Genomic DNA, 18,686 nt, shown 5'->3' on the forward strand with positions numbered 1-18,686 from the left:
ATAATAAAAAAAAAAAAAGCCTTCCTTAAAGAATTTAAATTTAATATCTCAGCAAAAGCACTAAAAGTAGTCATCATGGGGAAAAATCGGAATTTTTTTGGACTTCTTTACTCCTATTTTTTGGCTTTGTTTTTATTTACATATGAGGTATGATGATGGGACATCAGAATCTTTTCAGTTAGTTTAGGACCTCCAAAAATCTTAGTCTAGCTCTCTATGCATCTTAAATTACCATAAATTTTCCATAACTCAGTTATTCAGCAAAAAGTATTTCATGAAGATTATAACACATATGTATTTATACATAATGAGCATAATTTAAGATTCTTTCTCATTACAGTATCTTCTCTTAGCAAGAAACCATAATAATTGCCAGAAAGCAACTCTTCATAAATTTGAAATGTATAAGTACATGAGAGCAGTTAATTTCTGGTGTTTTAGTTCATACCTGATTCACAATGCAAGTTTAGTTACCTAAGAAAAGAGCTCCAGTATTTTTTTCAACACTTCTGTCAAAACACTGCCAGGTTTTTCCCAGTTTCAACTCTTCCTCTATGTACTAGCCAGTCTGTTAGATGTTTATCCAGATTTTTCTGGTGTGTTTTGTTGCTAATACTCCCATTATACTTCAAGGGGTTGGGTACAGATGTTGCTGGAGGATCTGCTTACTCTAATTAGACCACTTGTCATTTTTTGCTTGGTTTCATTTTGACCACTGGGTGCATCATGTAACCGTGCTGGGTATTTTTAAGAGCAAAAAATATAGAAACCAGTAGTTAATTAATCTTACATAGCTAAAAGAGGAGGTTAAAAGTACAGACAACTGGTGTCCCAGATGAGTGAAATAAATGATTGGGGAACAGACTACTCACTTCTTTACATTTAAACACCCTCCCTTCCTTCCCCCCCAAAACAAGCCCCCATCTAAGTAGAAAACGAGAGAACTTTGGCAATAAAGAAATGGCCTTGTTAGAAAAGTTCCCCAAGAGTTGTTGTAAATTTAGCTTTAAAGTTAATTGCTTTTCTCTCTTTTCCCGAAGAAATGGAACATTTCAGTTTCTCGGCCATGAAACATTGAGTTCAGAGTTCGTCATGGTTTCTTCCCTACACTTTGTCCTTTGGTTTTCGTAAAAGTCAGTGCATTAAAAACGTTTGCTTTTTCTGAGCACTGTTCTCGATGTCAGTCCGGGTCTCTTCCTCCACCCCCCACGGCCATCTCTGCCCACCACGACCCCAGGCGTTGATCTGGCAGGTGCGAGGCCAAGGCCCGAGGCTGAGAAAAGGCTGAGGAGTGTATACAGTGCACACCCCAGAGGAGGCGGCGGCAGCTGTAGGCCCGGCCGCCCGAACTTCGAGAGCCTAGCGGCGGAGCGCGGAGGCGAGTGAGCCTCCCCGCCAGGGCCGGGGGAACTTGGTTCGCGCCAGCTCGCTCTCCACCTTCCAGCAGCCAGCGCCGCCGAGCTTCTCAGGCCCTGCGGCTCTCCGCAGCAGTCTTAATTAACAAGCCTCTTCCCCCTCACCCGCCCCCGCCGGGCTCCAGTAGTCCTAGGTTTCGTGTCGCAGACTCCAGCCCGCCAGCCAGCCTGTGGAGGCCAAACCCTGCTCCGCGGGGCAGAACGCCGATCCAGCTGGGGACCGGCCGTGGGGCGGGAGGCCGGAGCGGGCGGGTGGGAACTCGTGCCTGAGACGCAGGGAGGGCAGTGGGGAGAGAGGAGGCGGGAGAAAGGGCGCGGGCTGGGGGCGGAGCGAGCGAGCCTTCGAGCCAGCGAGCCTGCGAGCCTGGGCGCCTCCTGGGCAGTGGGCGGTGCGTGGGCGGTGCCGGGCCTTCCCGCTCCTGCGGCGCCGCAACTCAGCGGAGCCTCCTTAAAACTCTGCCGTTAAAATGGGGGCGGGTTTTTCAACTCAAAAAGCGCTCAATTTTTTTCTTTTCAAAAAAAGCTGATGAGGTCGGAAAAAAGAGAGAAGAAACCGGCACCGTCTCTGCAGCGGCAACAGAAGCAGCAATTGTTTGAGTGAAAAAAGAAGCCAAGGAAGGAGGGTAGGAAAAGCGCTCAAAGGAGGACAACGCTCAAGTGTCTGTAGGGGCGAAGAGAGCGGGGACCGGCGATTTGGGGGGGGGGGGGGACCAGCTACAAAAAAAACTGTCACTGGGAGCGCTGCGGCTCTGGAGGAAGCCTTGCTGCCCGGCTCGGCTCCGGAGCACAGTTAGCTGGCGGCCGCTGCCCTGTCGGCGGCACAGGCTTGGGGCACAGACCGCGGGACAGCGAAGGCTCGGCGAAGTGGCACCGGGTGTCGGAGCCGCTGGGCTCTCGCCGTGAGGGCAACGGGACTGTCTGCGCTCTGGCATTGTGGCGACTCCCCATACTCAGACCTCGGCCTGCGCTTCTCTGGTCGCTCCCGATCTCCGGAGGCCCCCAGAAAATTGGGAAAGGAAGGAAAAGACGGCGGCGGCAGCTCAATGAGCGTCTGCAGTGGGAAGTCTGAACTGGCTCGGTCGTAGGCGGGAAGTTACTGGTGGGCTGCCCTGTGCAGCCGCGATGCTGCCGCGCGCCGCCCCAACAGCCCCGGCCCCATAGACGCTTCCCGCATCACTCGCCTCCTTCCTCACGCTGCTGGGAGTCCCGGGACCTGGTGGGGCAGGCATGACCGACTTACCCGGAGCCCGCCGCGCGCCCGGCAGTCTCCGGAGACGCGCTCCGAGCCTGGCTCCCACGGCCTCTGAGGCTCCGCTGGGCTGCAGCAGCCCAGCGGGCGGGCTACGGAGCCTTCCCACTCGGCGTTAGCGTGCAGTCCGGCCCGGACGCGAATAAAGGCTCCTACTGAGAAGCGGAGGCCACTGAAGAGTCGTGGAGACCTATAACCCAAGGGCCACGGAACTGCTACTCCCGTTTGCCTTTGACGATCATCTTTAACCCTCCTGAGCACGTCAGCATCCAGCCTCCGCGGCGCTCTCCCCGCATCGGAGAACTCAGGACTACCCCTTCGGTGAGACGGATGGAGACCGAGCCCCTCCGAGGATCTGCCCCAGCGGTTCTGGCTCGCGCGGCTCAAGTCATCACCGTGAACAAGGGTAGGTTAATGCCTTTTCTTTCCCCCGAAATGTCTTTTCTTCCGCGGTATTTTGTGCCCTGAGCTAGTCCCTTAAGTCTCCGCGCACATTCCTCACAGAGATTGTAGTGTAGATACGTGACAACTCTGCCTACATTTTACGTCCAGAGTGATTTGCCGGGAATATGTATATGTATGTGTGTCTTTCTGTTGAGTCACCAGAATTCTTCACAGGGGTTAAGCTAAAAAGCGAGGAGCGGAGCCCCTCTCCAATCGCTCAGTTTTGCTGAATAATCACGTGTGAATCGAGGGGCGGGCTTTTGGCAGGCAGATCTTACTAGTATTTACTACCAAGCTCTACTCCAGATTAACCATCCCAGTCCTTCTGTCAGTCTCCGATGCCATCATGCAGCCTGGTTAGGAGCAAAAGAAAAGGGAAAAAGAAAAACAACTAATTCATCTTTTCCCGATCGTCAGGACCCTAAAGAATGGCCGAGCCTTGGGGGAACGAGTTGGCGTCTGCAGCTGCCAGGGGGGACCTAGAGCAACTTACTAGTTTGTTGCAAAATAATGTAAACGTCAATGCACAAAATGGATTTGGAAGGACTGCGCTGCAGGTTGGTATCCAGAGAGGTGGGGAAAACAGGTCAACAATGTTGCCTACGTGATCCGGGTTTCTGGAATAACGGCTTTTAAGCTTCCAGGGGTACAAAATTTCACTGTTTTTTTAAGCCTAGTTGGTTGCCATATTTTATATCTTTAAGTGGATCCAACTCCCCAAAATGACGTACTTTGAACAAACTCGTCAAATTCAACAACATCCTCGATATCAAATGGGTTCCAGGTTTGGTCTTAATTTTTGGAATGTTTTTGTGCCGGTAGGGATTTAAAAGTAGTTGTAGCAGCGCCGAGGTGTGTGTGTTTTTTTAAGACAGCTCTGTAAACACATTATTATGATTATTATTTGAAGTAAATACACTGCTATTAGTGGTTTCCGTGCTTTGCTCCAATAATTGACTTTAACGTTAATTTTCCTGACTACTGGCGAGGGTGTTTTTCCTTCAAATGCTTCAAGTTTTGATAAACGACCTTTCCTCATTTGGAATGGGTGGCCTGGGCACCGGGACAGGATGTACATTTCACAGTTAATGTAATACCATCCACCCATTCAGGATTGAGGAGGAATAAAAAGTTGAATTTTCTAATCAGAGCTCAGTTTGTAGTATTTTTGTCTCTGCGGTTGTGCGGTAGTATGTTCTAACTCAGTAATTAGATTTACAAGCAAGAAATGAAACATGTCCAGCTGCCAAGTATTGTACCTGATATTTTTTTTTCCTCCTCTGAATGTTAGTTATCATGTAACTTAGTTGAAAGGCTTAGAAACAGAAAAATGGCAAAGTAGTCTCAAATAGTTGCTTTATCAGAGTTCTGGTGGTATTCTTATGAACTGTTCTTATTCGGAAATGCAACACTTGAAGCTGTTTTTGAAAATCCTTTGGGGAGAAGGTTTAGAATGCTTTGTTTTACAGGAATTAGAAATTTAAGCGGCAGGAGAAATACTATTAACAGACGAAGTTAAGTCTGGGCATTTTAAAACAATATACTGATCTTACAAAGTTTTCAGTGTTAAGGAAGCTTATACATAGATACTAAATTATTTAATCTTGTTATTTCGGGTAGATTCTGTGGAATAGGGATTTTCTTTTTCTTTGTCCACCCAGTAGTTTTTAAGGTTTTGGGGTGATATCAATGCTACAAATTTAACACATTGAAAACTTTCCTATGAAAACCCAAAAGATTATATAAATCTCACAAGGAATAAGCAACTTAACCCATATTCAGAATAAGATCTTACAGGACTTTTGACGAACAGGAAGACTGGGAGATTAATATTGACAAAGTTTTGGCATTTTTAATACAACTTGGCAATCTTGTTTATATTAAGCATACTTATCTATATACTAACACCCACTTATTGTGGCTTAACCCTAGTACATATAATGAAACACACAAACAGGAGTCTCAAGGCTTATTTTCAGTATGTATAATCCTGACTCTGAAGTTGTGTCATAACTCAAGAAAGAACTTTCTTTCAAAACAATTTCCAATAGTAATATTATTTTTGTGAAAGATGGCAGATTTCCTTCTATAATGATGTTCATTTAGCTTGGTTGCAAATTTTTCCCTTCTTCCTAGTGTAAGCTTTTCAATCAGAATGATATCAAAGGCCTTAATCGCACATTTGCTTTACAGAGATCCAAGGTGTCTATCCCTTATATTTCCCAGTCCACGTCCTTAAATGTGACTAAATCTCTAGAGGTAGATGTGGCAAAAATTAGATTGTGTTCATTTTTAACCAAAAAGTTTATTTTATTGAAATTCTCAAAAAATAAAATATATATCATTTTTACCACTGCCACAAAAGAAGGGCTAAATCAGTAGGGTTTTATCAACAGGGAAGTGTAATATCTTGGCCATCTATATGGTTTGCATTTATAAAATATTATTTATTCTAAATATATTCATACTTACTTTGTGATTGTTTTTTAAATAAACAGTTTAAAGAGATAGACAACTTTGTATGTATTTTTCAATGGATATTTAATTTCATAAACATTTGAGAGTCTACTATGTAATCTATTTATTTTAAGTTGTTATGAATATACCTAAATATAAATGAAACCAGTTAAAATGCTGAACTATTTTCTGGCATGTTAATGAGACTACATTTTTTTCCACAACTAAATTGCATGTATTATATAATTGCATGCTTCTCTACAAGATATTTTATAATTATGAGAGCATAACAGAGACCCCTATTAGAGTGAAATGTATTCATACTACCATAGGTAAGTCTTTTTCATATGAATTATTTGTATGTTGATAGCAAATTTTAATACATTCTGACTTTTAAAATGTTGGCAGTTTACAAATAGCTACTCCTAAATGTCTGATAATAGCTGCAAAAGGAAATAAGATGGCATCCCCAGTAGATTATTAAATATGCTCAAACCACAAGACAAAGTTGTCTGTCTCAAAATACACATTAAATATCTTATTTTCTCTTCGTTTGCTCACTTTAAAATCAGGAAGCTAGTTAGAACTTTAAGAGACAGTAAGTGATAGAGTAGGATAACTGTTTCATTCTTTTCAGGAATGGTTGCCATACAGTCATCTCCTGTCTAATACATGGTATATCATGAACTTAGCTTTGATAAATCAGTATCATAAACAATGTAGCACACCACTGATTATTTAACACTTTAACAATCGGTAACATTTTAAAATTTCAGGTAAAGGATTCTAAGCTCCAAACACACCCAGTAGCCAGTATGAAATAACTTACAAAGAAAAAAATATTTTTAAAAAAACATTGGAAATTTGAGCTATATATATTTGAAAAAAAACTTGTGAAAATTAATAATTTAAGAAAATATCAGGTCCTGTGTTTTAATAGATCATTTTTATATTAGGTGATGGAGTCTGATGTGTGGAAACACTTCTTTGTGGGTTTAAAGAAACTCACTCTCCTTATTTCTTTTCAGTAGCTATTTAGAAAATTAATTTTATCTACATTTAATATTTCAGAATTAATAATTCAGGTTTTATGTATTATGAGCATAAGCAAGCAAACAAGAGATTCTCAAATTCCTTTTTTTTTTTTTAGATTTTATTTATTTATTTATTTATTTGACAGAGATACAGTGAGAGAGGGAACAGGAGCAGGGGCAGAGAGGGAGAAGCAGGCTCCCCACTGAGCAGGCTGCCCAACGTGGGGCCCAATCCCCAGATCATGACCTGAAGCCACCCAGGCGCCCCTCAAATTCCATTTCTTTTATTTTAATAAATTCAAGAAATTACGCAAGTCTTCATGGGAGATAGGAAACTGAGTTGTGGGTGAATTTTCCACAAGTTAGACTGGTTCTATTTTACTGATCAATTTATCCTACTTTGGGGTCCCTTTAAGATATTCCATCATAGAAGCTCAATCTTTAGAGTTCTTCTTCTACTTTTACCTACTAGTACTTTCTTTCCTGCAATTGAACCCTTCAAACCCCACCAGGTGGGCCTTCCCCAATCACTGTTTCACCAAAAATAAAGTTATATAAATAGGAGATATGGATATTTTAAAATATTTTTGTAAGAGAACTTGAAGGATTCTCCCGTTTTCTCTTCTTTCCTAGGTTATGAAACTTGGAAATCCTGAGATTGCCAGGAGACTACTACTTAGAGGTGCTAATCCTGATTTGAAAGACCGAACTGGTTTCGCTGTCATTCATGATGCAGCCAGAGCAGGTTTCCTGGACACTTTACAGACTTTGCTGGAGTTCCAAGCTGATGTTAACATCGAGGATAATGAAGGGAACCTGCCCTTGCACTTGGCTGCCAAAGAAGGCCACCTCCCTGTGGTGGAGTTCCTCATGAAGCACACAGCCAGCAAAGTGGGGCATCGGAACCATAAGGGGGACACCGCCTGTGACTTGGCCAGGCTTTACCGAAGGAATGAGGTCGTTAGCCTAATGGAGGGAAACCAGGCGGAGGGAGCTTCGAATTTGCAATGAATATGGGGAGGGCTCTCCCACACTGCCTTCTATTTTGTCAGTTAATTGGTTGCCTGTCCTATATTACTTTCACTTGTTAAAATTCAGTTTTGTCATATTTTAAACAGCTAGTTCAATCTTCACAGGATGCAAAGTGGAAATCTTAGTCAGATTTATGAATATATTTAAGCAACATCCTTTCACTTGCAAAATCCTGAGTTCTAACACATAACTGCAAATAGCTTTGGCTTTCTCCTGAGTATGTTATCTTGCCTTGACTTTTTCCTCGCTTCTCCCTTTGCCAGTCTCAAAACCCAACTTAAGAGACTTTGTTTTAAAAATGTTTTGTCCTGATGCTTCTTTTGCCTAATTAAAACACTTTTTCAAAACAGGACAATGTTTTTCTGTGTTTTCCACTCTATTATCCCCACATAGTTTGCCACTTGCTAAGAAGTGTACTAAAAGTTCACAATGTTATAAGTCTCAACATTAGAAAAGTAGTCGAAGTAAAAAACTAGATGTATTCTATTGATGATTCAGTTATTCTTTCCTTCCTCGTGTCTCCCCCCAAATATTTTACTTGGTGCCTCATATTTCTCTTCACAACAAAATAAGACAACGTTTTTTGAAGACCTGAAATTATTTCAATATAATTTCAGAATTTTTCTTAATGTTCGATCTTCCCCTTTTCTCAAAGTTAAGTTTAATAGTTGAAAAACAGGTTTCAGAAGTAGCGATCTGAAAACAAATATATATTAGCTAAAAGTAATTTTTAAAAGAAAATGTCACCTTAAAAGTGCTTCCCCCTAGTTTTTTTTTTAGATCACAAAGTGAAACAATTGGTTAAATAATACATTTCCCAAAATTATACCATAAGTATATTATCACAATTTTTTCTCCCTGAATGTCAAGAATGTGACATTACAAAATGTTAAGTCTTAAAATATAATGCAAATACAAATTTTTAGGGGATTAAAAAGTGCAGCAAGAAAAAAAATACATAAATTACATGTAAGGGTCATAACTAATTATATATACATGTAAGGGTCTTAATTGCAATATAATAAATATAGAAACATTTACAATAAGTAAATAGGCCACTCTTATATTTGGTACTTGATTTCCACAAAATTTTTTAGTAAAGGCTTACAAAATCTTCTTAAGAATACATTTAGATAAAAATTTAAAAAATTAAGTGAAATAGAAATCTCAAATTTCCAAGAGAATTGTCCAGCATCTACTACTTACTTTAACTTTAATTAAAGACTTTCATCAAAGGATTTCAATGCATTACCATTTATAAATTTATAAATACTTTATTCATCATCTCCGACATGAACAAAGATGTTTTATGTGAAAGCTCCCTCCTTCTGCTTTATAAACTCCCTGCCCTGGTTCCAAAAAGAACAAAATACTTTAAGGTTTATTGAAGGATATGGTTCTGATGCCTGCCCCAACAAGGATTGGAATGGTCGCAGGCAAGTGGTTTTCGGTAATTTATTTTCCATGATAGTATAAAAGAATATAGGAGAAAAAGTTTTATCCTTTTCACTTATAACTAAAGTTCACCTTCTTTAAGTACAATAAGACTTCAACTTCTGCCACCCCTGAGCACAAATTACTGAATAAATTTATTTTTGACAGTAACATGATATTAAATTTGAAATATTTAATTTTAAAGTTTAGAAAAAAGTAGAAATTGGGATGGTTTGAAGGAAAAAGTGTTGTGTTTTGGATTTTAAAACCAGAATCAGCATACAAAATACACTGCTTGAGAAAACGGAATACTTTCTAAACACAAGCCTATTACTAAAAAATAAAAACCCTTCTTAACACGTTGCAACTGTAAAGATTGATGTTTCTGAATTTAAAGTGGAGTTTAATTAACTTTTTCAGTATCCAAGTTTCAGCATTAAAATTACTCTTAGGAAATTCAAACCTAAAGGCATAGGGTGTCTATAAAGCTGGAGAGGAGTACTTCTACAGTTGCTTTATTCTTAAGAGGTTGGAGCACAGTAAGGGGAGTGGGAGCTCTCTTTCTCTTCATTAGTCTAAAATTTGCTAAGCATTAAAACATCGGCACATATCTTTGGCTCTTCGAGGAAATAGCTTTACTAATCTAAGTATTTTAGAAATGAGTTTTGTGGTCCCCCTCTAGGAAGCCACTATTCAATCTCTCAAAAACCTCGACAATATTCAGCAAGACTTTGAATGTGTAGAAATGTATACGACGGAAGAAAAGGTGCTGCTGAGTTTAATGCGCTCGAATTTGTAACGAGCTGAGGTAGAGAAGGGTCTGAGCCTAATTTAGATGCAGAGCGGGGGCGGCAAGCGCAAATTGATAAAGTGATCAGCACCCCCAGGAGACAACGCTGTATAAAGGATGGAGGATACTTAAGCAGGGAAGCGTTTTCAAATTCAGTTCTTCACTGCGTCCGCATCCAAGTCTGGAAACTCGGGCTCAGTTTTTGCCGAGTAAATTGAATTCAAGCTTATACCTGGGGGAGGAGGGTGACACTAATAGCACCTCATGCCACATTCTGGTCTTTGAGCCACTGAGCAAACTTCGTTTTACCCTATTTCGGTAGTGAATCAGTAGTTTTCTGATAAACATTACATATCTCACAATGAGGTGATGAGCTCCTCCACACACACTACCCTGGGTGAGTGATTAATAGATAAAATAATTCCATCTCAGGAAAGCAATTCAACTGGTAATCTTATAAATTTTCCTGATCATGTTGATGAAAAAACATTGTGGAATCTGTAGCCCGGGACTGGTTTCGAAATCTCAGTTCCCAAAAAGGTGCTTTTGGCTTTTGCCGGGGCGGGGTGTGGGGGGGGGGTAGGTAGAAGTAGTCGTTCAGAAGCGCTGCAAGATCACACAGTGCTGGAGCGAGAAAGGGCCTTCCTGACTGCCCTGAGCTACCTTCATCGAAAGATTCCGAGGGGGAAAGTCCCGGTCTTGCTATCTTGAGACTGTTGTAATTTTACACGGCAGCTCCCCCCGCCCCCACAAAAAAAGAAGAAAAAAAAAAAAAGGCAGATCCACGGAGGGACCTACTCAGAGAGGCAGGAGACAATCTTGCAGCGTGAGACCCGAAATAAAGCTTTGCCCATTGTCAGCCTAAGCCAAGCCATCTACGCAGGGGCTGCGAAGACATCCTTTCTGTCCCTTCGAAACTCTCCAGACGCCAACGGCAGCTCCGGCTCCCCAGTGAGGAAGCTGAGCCCAGAGCTCCCTCAGGGCGCGCAGAAAAGCCCGGCGTGGGGGTGGGGGAGTTTCAAAACCGTTAGCTCGCGTTGTGTGTGTGTGTGTGTGTTTTTTTTTCTTTTCCCTCCCTCGCTAAGGTTTCTTTTCTTTTCTCTTCCTGTCCAAATATTTCAAATTTCCGCGCCTTAAATAACAGTCTCCTTTTATTTAGTTAGTTTCCTCGGCAGGTTTGGCCGCCCGCTTGTCTCTACCCCCCATCGGGCCCGGGGCGTCTCGGGCGCCTTGGTGCTGCCTGCAGCCCCTGCGCGCTGCCCCCGGCCCAGGCTGCGTGGCCCAGAGCGCGCCAGCCGGAGCCACAGCCCCCTCTTGTCGCGACCTCGCCTGACCCGGCTCTCCCCGGCGCCCAGAGCCAACTAAGGCCGCCCCCCACCCGGACGCCTGTCTGCCTCCCAGCTCGCCTTCCCTCCCCGGACTTTGGAGCCTTTTCTGCTTTGGGGTTTGGATCCCGGTCGCCCAGGAGCGGCGGAAGGGCCGCTGCAATAGGAAAGCAACGGAGAAGGCCAGTGGCCGGAGCCTGTCCCAGCCCCCACCCCGCGGGTAACCTTGGAGGCGCCCTCGGAGTGAGTGTGTGCGTTGCTGCGCCAGCCGGCTGGGGCGAGCGGGCGCACCTCGCAGCGGGCAGGAGGCGGGAGCTGGGGGCGGGGAGGGGGAGCCGGCCCCGGCTCCTGCCGGCCGCTGCCACAGCGCCCCGGGAGCTGCGGGCTACCGAGGCGGCCAGGGTCCCTGGGCCCTGGCCTTCAGGCAGCGGTCCTTGAGGAGGCGGCGGCCATCCCACTGGATGGTTCCGGCGACCTGTGCTTGAGGACTGGGGCCGGAGGACGACCTGAGAGCAGGGGCAAGCCGGCCGGTGAATGCCTAGCTCTCCGGCAGAGGTGAGCTGGCGGCGGGACGCGGCGCGGCGGCTGGAGCAACTCCACGCCCAAAGCCAATGCCAGCGCTCACTTCTCCTCCCCCCGTGACAGCTGAGGACAGCCGGGCTCCGAGCCTTGCGTCCAGCTGCGAGGAGGCAAACGCACCTCAGGCTTCACAGCCCCTTAGACTATTCGGGAATTTGCCCTGTGGTGTTGCCTCCCCCTGCCCCCAAACTGCTAGTCGTCCTGGACAGAAAATGCACTTTCTTTCGGAAAGACCCTCGGCGCGAAATACAGAGATTGCAGGCCCGCCGGCACTTTGGGTGGGACCCGGGCGTGCAAAACACCTAGAAGGGGTCTTCTTGTTCTGTTTTTACCCGGAATAGATCCGAATATCGAGTATGAATCTTCAAGCGGTGTCTCAAAGAATAAAAACTCTTCAGATCTGGATATGGACTCGGTAAATTAATGTTCCAGTGAAATGTTTTGCCATCTGCTACAGAAACATTGTACAAATTTCAGGTGTTAGGCTGTGGGTTTGGAATTTTCTGTACTATCTTTAATTCTCAAAGACATTAAATAACAGCATGGTAACACACCCCGCAAGTGAGCAAAGGTTATCCTTGCCACCACAGCACCTGCAAAAGCACATATTTTGCTTCCTGAGTTCTAAAATGGCTTCTGAACGGTCCAGAAGTACCAGCACATACAGGGAGGGGAAAGGAGACGGGGAAAGAGTTTGTACATTAAAAAAAAAAAAATACACTGACATTATTACACTTCAATTAATCCACCTCACCTCTCTTTCTCTCAGCCCCCATCCTCATTGGTCAAGGAAGAATTTTAGGTAGGCCTATTCTATAATTCTATGTACAGCCTTTTTCTCTTCTCTCACTCCCTCCCCCCCCCCAAAAAAAACCAGTCGGCCAAAAATATCAGCTCTTTTGCGGAGGAAGTAAAAAACCACCAATCCTTATCCAAGCTACCCGTCATTTCTTTTGTGTACTAAAAAGAAATCCTACATATAACCAATACTATGAAAGAAGAAATTATTTACCTGGACCTCAAACACATTTAATTGGTATAATTAAAGTTATATTAATTATCTTTTAACATGAAAATAATGAGGCAGTTTCTGGAATTGATAGGTGAAAGGCTAAAAAAAATCACCGGCATGTTTGGAGGTGTAGCTTCTGCTCTTCTTTGTATTTTATCAGTATAGTGGTTACTTAGGAAAAAAATAAGTCTTTACCTTGACCATATAAAGCAATTATCATGCTGACTAATTTTATTTTAGTTACATGCCTTAGTTTTTGGGATTAATTATATATAGTGATAGTTCACTATAGAGCAAAACTGACATCTTATAGTGTTAAATTTTTACTTTGGAAATGCAACCAAATTATCACAACCATATTAAAATACAGTCTACTCCCCTGTTTCTTCCAAATGTACAATGCACACAACTTGCTGATAAAGAAGTCTGCCCTGAGTTTAAAATTTATGCTTTGGAAACATGATTTCCTAAAGTAAAAAATAACTCACTGGTCTTTAAGAATAATTATTCTATAATTTGGCTATTCTGTGTACAGCTAATGTAACAGTATCTCCTTGTCTTACATTTTGGAACTATTGTAAAAGGCATTTGGGCCCGATTAGTTCTTGTTCCATAGTTTTCTCCTTCAGATATTTTTACTAAAAAGTGACTGTCAATGATGCAACAGCATTCTGATGTACATTCTGCTAATCCAAAAAACTTGAGACCAAACCTATATAGGCCATTTTAAAAGGAACATGCATTTCTTCTTATGGCAAAGATATGATTGAATGTTAACATTTGAAAGTCCTAGAATAACTAATTTGCAAATCAGTTATTATACTGTAGTGATGATTCAAGATGAAAATTTTAAAACTTAATATTTTAGAAGAATAAGTGGGATCAAATTATTAAAATAAGCAACATTTGATGATGATGAATAGCATAGTATTTCCCATCTCAACACTCAAAAATAAGTAATAGTGTGTATTCCGGTATGTTTTTTAACTGTCAAGATAATAATATATAATAATCATCATTAGATATAGGAGTGATTGTTCCAGAGTCTTTTTTCCATTGCTAAGTAAAATATAATTAAAACACAGTAGCTCTTTTTAAAAAACACTTCACTACTTAATCACCTATATTTTTGGCTGGCTCCTTCTTCTTCTTCTTTTTTTTTTTTGCCTCCATATTTTAGGTGATGGACAAAAATAGCATCTAGAAAGAGGTTTCCGATTCTCCGTTATTCCTGTTTCCTCAGCCATCTGTTTCTTTATTCACAAACATCACTTCAACTTTAAAAATCATATATTGTGTGCTAAAAATTGTTGTTCCCATTAATTTAAATTTATCATAGGCCTATAAGTGAAAATACACTCAATCTGTATTTTCTTTAAAATAAATTTAAGTGGAAAAAGTGTGGATGTTAGGTTGTAGCAAGTGTGTATTTATGTTTTGAATATAAATTTGCTGGAATCTTAAAACCTATTTGATATTTGGCATATGCTAAGACTTAGTGCAGGATTAAGATCTGGAAAAATCTTAAATTTCTGGTCTCCAGAAAATAATATATTTTAATTTGCCATATTAAGATAAGATCAATTATTTTAACTATTAAAAAGTTAAAATGTTGATACAGAAAAATATGAAGGTACAAAATATCATTACACCACTATGATATCAAATCTAATGCAATACCTTTTAAAATAAATTATTCTTACTGGTAAATTGTGTATTTTAATTATAATGGACACTATTTTGCAGTTAAATTTTGCACTCGGCACACAGACCAGAGTTTTCTGTTTATCTAAAAGCATATAGTTGTTATCAGGCAGGTATTCAAAGTAATCCTTTGTGGTCCTATCCTATATGGGCATTTTTATGTACATGTGTGCATAGTTAGATATTTCTTACTAAAGTTCACTACTGAGCAAATAGATATTTTGAACAAATACTATCAATTCACTTCATATTATCATTTTAAGTTGTAAAATCATGATCTGCCATAGAAGTGTTAGCTGATAATTCTTTAGATATAAGTGAAATCATTTTCATTAATGATCCAGGGAAGGATATAAATTAAAATCTGAGAACGGAAAATACTGGTGCAGGTCCTAGATCTACTTTCATTGCTGTTTCAAATTCTTGTCATGAGGCAAATGTTTATGAAACTGACTTAACATCCACAATTAATATAATCAAATTTGAAATAATAGAAATAGAATTGTGATAGTAACAAGAGGAAGAATGGATACTTAAAATGTTTTAGATAGTCATGACTGTAAGTTAATTTAATTTCAATTACATGATAGGCAATTTGCTCACTAATCCAAAAACAAAGACCAAACAAGACCAGTAAAAAGGTATTTCCCAAGAATTCAAAAGCAGGGCAAACAAGATCAAAAATTTTTTTTTCATTGTACCACCATGGGAAATATAAACAAGTTATTTTCTTGGTATGGATAATTTAACAGTTTCCAGTGAAGTTTTCTACCCCTTCACTTGCTCAATGCTTTTAAAACATATAGCTAGAATATAACCACTTATTATTTACAGTCATATTTTAAAATTACATATATATTATGTTTTACTTAAAAACAACAGACACATATTCTGTCCCAAAAGAGCAAGTTCAGCACCATTCTGAAAGGGAGAGTGATACTGTTGGACATCCGGACTAGACTGAAGGACTGTTTAATGTGAAACCCAAGTAGGACCACATGGGAGAGAGCACTGAATTCACTGAATGCTGGCTAATTTGCTTGAGAGTAATCAAAATGGCTCTGAGCCTGGTATACATTGTTTATAGTTGTTTAAATACACAATGTACCTACTGGGAAAGCAAATTAAAAGACACATAAAGAAGAGATATATATTTTTTTGCATCTTGAAGACATCACAGATGTCACAGAGAAAACATTACTGTAGCAACATAAAAGAGAACTGCACATAATAACATCAGCTGAAGATAACTGGTTTCAATTTCTTAAGAAAGGCTTATGTTTTGAAGATTTAAAATGCACAGTTCTTCAAACATGTGACTTGTGTCTATAAAATACACAACACAAACTTATTAATATTCTAATTTTTAAAATTTCCACAAAAAAAGTTCTCCCAGCTATCTTTTAGTTCATCAGATCCTATTGAAATATCATGCACCATACCCTAAGATCAGCAAGTAAATGTTGTGGCTTATCAACGTAAGAGAATTTTAAAGATTAGTGCTTTCTAAGGAAAATGTCCTTCTTGAGCTATTAGGATGAAGATATGAGAATTTTTAGTAGCACATTTTGTCTTCTACAAAAATCCCCCAATTATATTTAGGATCAATGTAAAATTAATTTAACATTTCTAAAATAAAGTAATATTTTATGTCATTGTTTAACTAACATTGTTTTAAGTTTAATATGTAGAATTTAAACAAAAGAACTCTGTATGGCCTTTGTGAGATGTCTCTTTATTCAGCAACAGAGTAGACTGAAGAGAAATTAGATCAAAACATAAAATTCAGACAGAATTCAAATTATAGAACAACAATGGTATTAAGTCAACCAAGAGAAAAAATTGTCTCACATCATAATCTTGTTTATTTGGGGAAAAGAACTTAAGAAAAAATATTTAAATCTCTTCGTTAGATTAAAATATTGGGACTTTCTTATCCAATATTGTAGGGAATAAAATCCTAAAAATTTATAAAAGAGATATGAACATCCTAAAAAACAAGTGGCTCCCTGCATAGGACGTGTGATAATAATTGATGTGTGATGGTTCTCTGAAGATATTTAATGGAGTTATGAATATGTTAGCATACAAAAAGTGTCGAATTGAATTTTGTCATCATTTAGTAAGCTATTAAATTGTACATTTATAAGGAAAGTAGGGGATACTTTAATAAATGTCTTCTTTTTTGAACTTCTTAATTTATACATCTACTAATTCAGTTTACAGGAGAGAAAAAAGTACAAAATCAAGCATATTAATAAATCAACATTTATTATTTTGTATATGTATTATTTAATTTAATATTCATAACCCCTTTCATAGATTGGGCTTTATTCTTGCATTTTACAAATCAACAAACTCAGATTTAGTGATGTTGAATAGCTTGACCATAATCACAAGCTAATAATTTATAGCATAATGATACAAACCCATGTCTCCTTTAACTTCATTACAGCCAGATGGAAAGATCTTTCAGGAGAATTACTACATCAGTCAATTCAACAACCACATATTAAGTACTCATCATTGTAGTCACTTAATACATTTAAGACCTTGGGACTAATTATATCAGAGGCTTCCCACATCTGTAAAATGGAAGTAATAATACCTAATTTGCCATGTTATTGTAAATAATAAATGAAATGTGTATAAATCTCCTGGTATTCAGTAAGCCTTTAATAAGCGGCAATTATCTTTATGAAGAATACAAAGTAACAGAAAATCCATTCTTGACCTTAAGGAACTTAAAAACTATTTGGGTAAATAAAGTTTACATATGGCATACACATAACAACTGGAAAGCAAGGCCTAAGTGAGAGCATGGTGTTTTGTGGTGCAGATTGCACACACAAAAAAAGCAGTTTTATAAGGGAAAATCTTATTAGAAGACTTATGATATGGATTTAAATATCCTATAGTGGAAAACTTCCCTTACTGAGAAGAAAAAGGAAAAATAACCTCAAAATAGTTGACTGTTTTTCCAGCATGTTTTCTCGGAGGGTGTCTATATCTAGCAAATACATCAGGTGAACAATAGAAAGTAACAGCAAGAACATGAAATGTATTATTAAAAGCATAAATAAGTAGGTATTTTGAAAGGTATCTTCCATTATTTTGGAATAAGTGACTATGATACTCTGATTCAAATGGGAATAGAAAAATACCTAGGAGTTTCATAATCCTTACATAATGGGATCCATAATAAGGAATCAGTATAGGCTAGTGAGTGAATGGTTTTAGAGTCAAATAAACTTTATTTCCAACTCTGATACATTATATGTATCTCACCTTGGAACAGGCACTTACCCTTTCTGATCATTTCCACATTTGTAAAATGGGCATAATTATATTTACATTACAACACTATAACAATTAAGAATAGTATTTTTTAATAAGTCATTTTGTGGTCGAATATAAGAAAATTGTTTTGACATAAACCAACAGGTTTCCTGAGAGGTATTATTTAGTTATATTAATCAGAAGAAAAAGAAAATCCCTCTTAGATGAACATAGCCTTGAGTAATGCCAAGTATTTGTGGATTAAAAATAAAAACTTTGAGTTAAGGCTAAAAGTCATTGCTCCAAGCAGCTATATACACATATGTACTTGTATAATATACAAGTACATTCCGTTTAATAACCACTTACTAAATACCTATTATATGTGAGGTATTTTTCTGTATGCTATGTACACATAGCATATGGCAGTTTCGTAAGGGAAACAAAATACCATATACAGAATATAATAGGATATTAGGCATAATGAAGACACAAAAGAAATAATAAATTGGATTTGGAAAATAATAAGTACCTGAAAGAAAGCAAACTCCATTTTCAGAAAGTTACTCTAGATGAGTCAGGCAGACTTTCTTTTTTTTTTTAATTTAATTTAATTTTTTTTTCAGTGTTCCAAGATTCATTGTTTATGCACCACACCCAGTGCTCCATGCAGTACGTGCCCTCCTTAATACCCACCACCAGGCTCACCCAACCCCCCCACTGTCCTCCCCTCCAAAACCCTCGGTTTGTTTCTCAGAGTCCACAGTCTCTCGTGCTTCATCTCCCCTCCGATTTCCCCCAATTCACTTTTCCTTTCCATCTCCTAACGTCCTCCATGTTATTCCTTATGGTCCAGAAGTAAGTGAAACCATATGATACATGACCCTCTCTGCTTGACTTACTTCACTCAGCCTAATCTCCTCCAGTCCCGT

The 18,686-nt window shown here is 39.5% G+C and overlaps 2 protein-coding genes across 2 annotated transcripts; both read left to right on the forward strand.

Annotated features, from left to right (window-relative positions):
- The first annotated feature begins 2,122 nt into the window (after positions 1 to 2,122).
- On the forward strand, positions 2,123 to 7,983 carry CDKN2C (cyclin dependent kinase inhibitor 2C). Its single transcript, XM_032844145.1, has 3 exons — positions 2,123 to 3,070; positions 3,526 to 3,665; positions 7,233 to 7,983. Exons 2-3 carry the CDS (start codon positions 3,537 to 3,539, stop codon positions 7,608 to 7,610), a joined length of 507 nt encoding a protein of 168 aa, XP_032700036.1. The 5' UTR covers positions 2,123 to 3,070; positions 3,526 to 3,536; the 3' UTR covers positions 7,611 to 7,983.
- Positions 7,984 to 9,024: 1,041 nt separating this feature from the next.
- Positions 9,025 to 17,087, forward strand: LOC116859132 (neural Wiskott-Aldrich syndrome protein-like). Its single transcript, XM_032844178.1, has 6 exons — positions 9,025 to 9,081; positions 9,748 to 9,831; positions 10,716 to 10,862; positions 11,019 to 11,427; positions 12,101 to 12,174; positions 16,931 to 17,087. Exons 1-6 carry the CDS (start codon positions 9,025 to 9,027, stop codon positions 17,036 to 17,038), a joined length of 879 nt encoding a protein of 292 aa, XP_032700069.1. The 3' UTR covers positions 17,039 to 17,087.
- Positions 17,088 to 18,686: the final 1,599 nt, after the last annotated feature.

The sequence above is a fragment of the Lontra canadensis genome, unplaced genomic scaffold (genome assembly GCF_010015895.1).
Source record: "Lontra canadensis isolate GAN:19392208 unplaced genomic scaffold, GSC_riverotter_1.0 scaffold148, whole genome shotgun sequence".
Taxonomy (NCBI): Eukaryota; Metazoa; Chordata; class Mammalia; order Carnivora; family Mustelidae; genus Lontra; species Lontra canadensis.

Excerpts from the sequence above, each read along its gene's own strand:
- CDKN2C (XM_032844145.1), top strand. The coding sequence starts at position 3,537 with ATGGCCGAGCCTTGGGGGAACGAGTTGGCGTCTGCAGCTGCCAGGGGG. Across the intron at positions 3,666-7,232 it reads TTGGAAGGACTGCGCTGCAG|GTTATGAAACTTGGAAATCC; the intron begins GTTGGTATCCAG and ends CTTCTTTCCTAG.
- LOC116859132 (XM_032844178.1), top strand. The coding sequence starts at position 9,025 with ATGGTTCTGATGCCTGCCCCAACAAGGATTGGAATGGTCGCAGGCAAG. Across the intron at positions 9,832-10,715 it reads TGTATACGACGGAAGAAAAG|CCTAAGCCAAGCCATCTACG; the intron begins GTGCTGCTGAGT and ends GCCCATTGTCAG. Across the intron at positions 10,863-11,018 it reads CAGAAAAGCCCGGCGTGGGG|TTTCCTCGGCAGGTTTGGCC; the intron begins GTGGGGGAGTTT and ends TTATTTAGTTAG.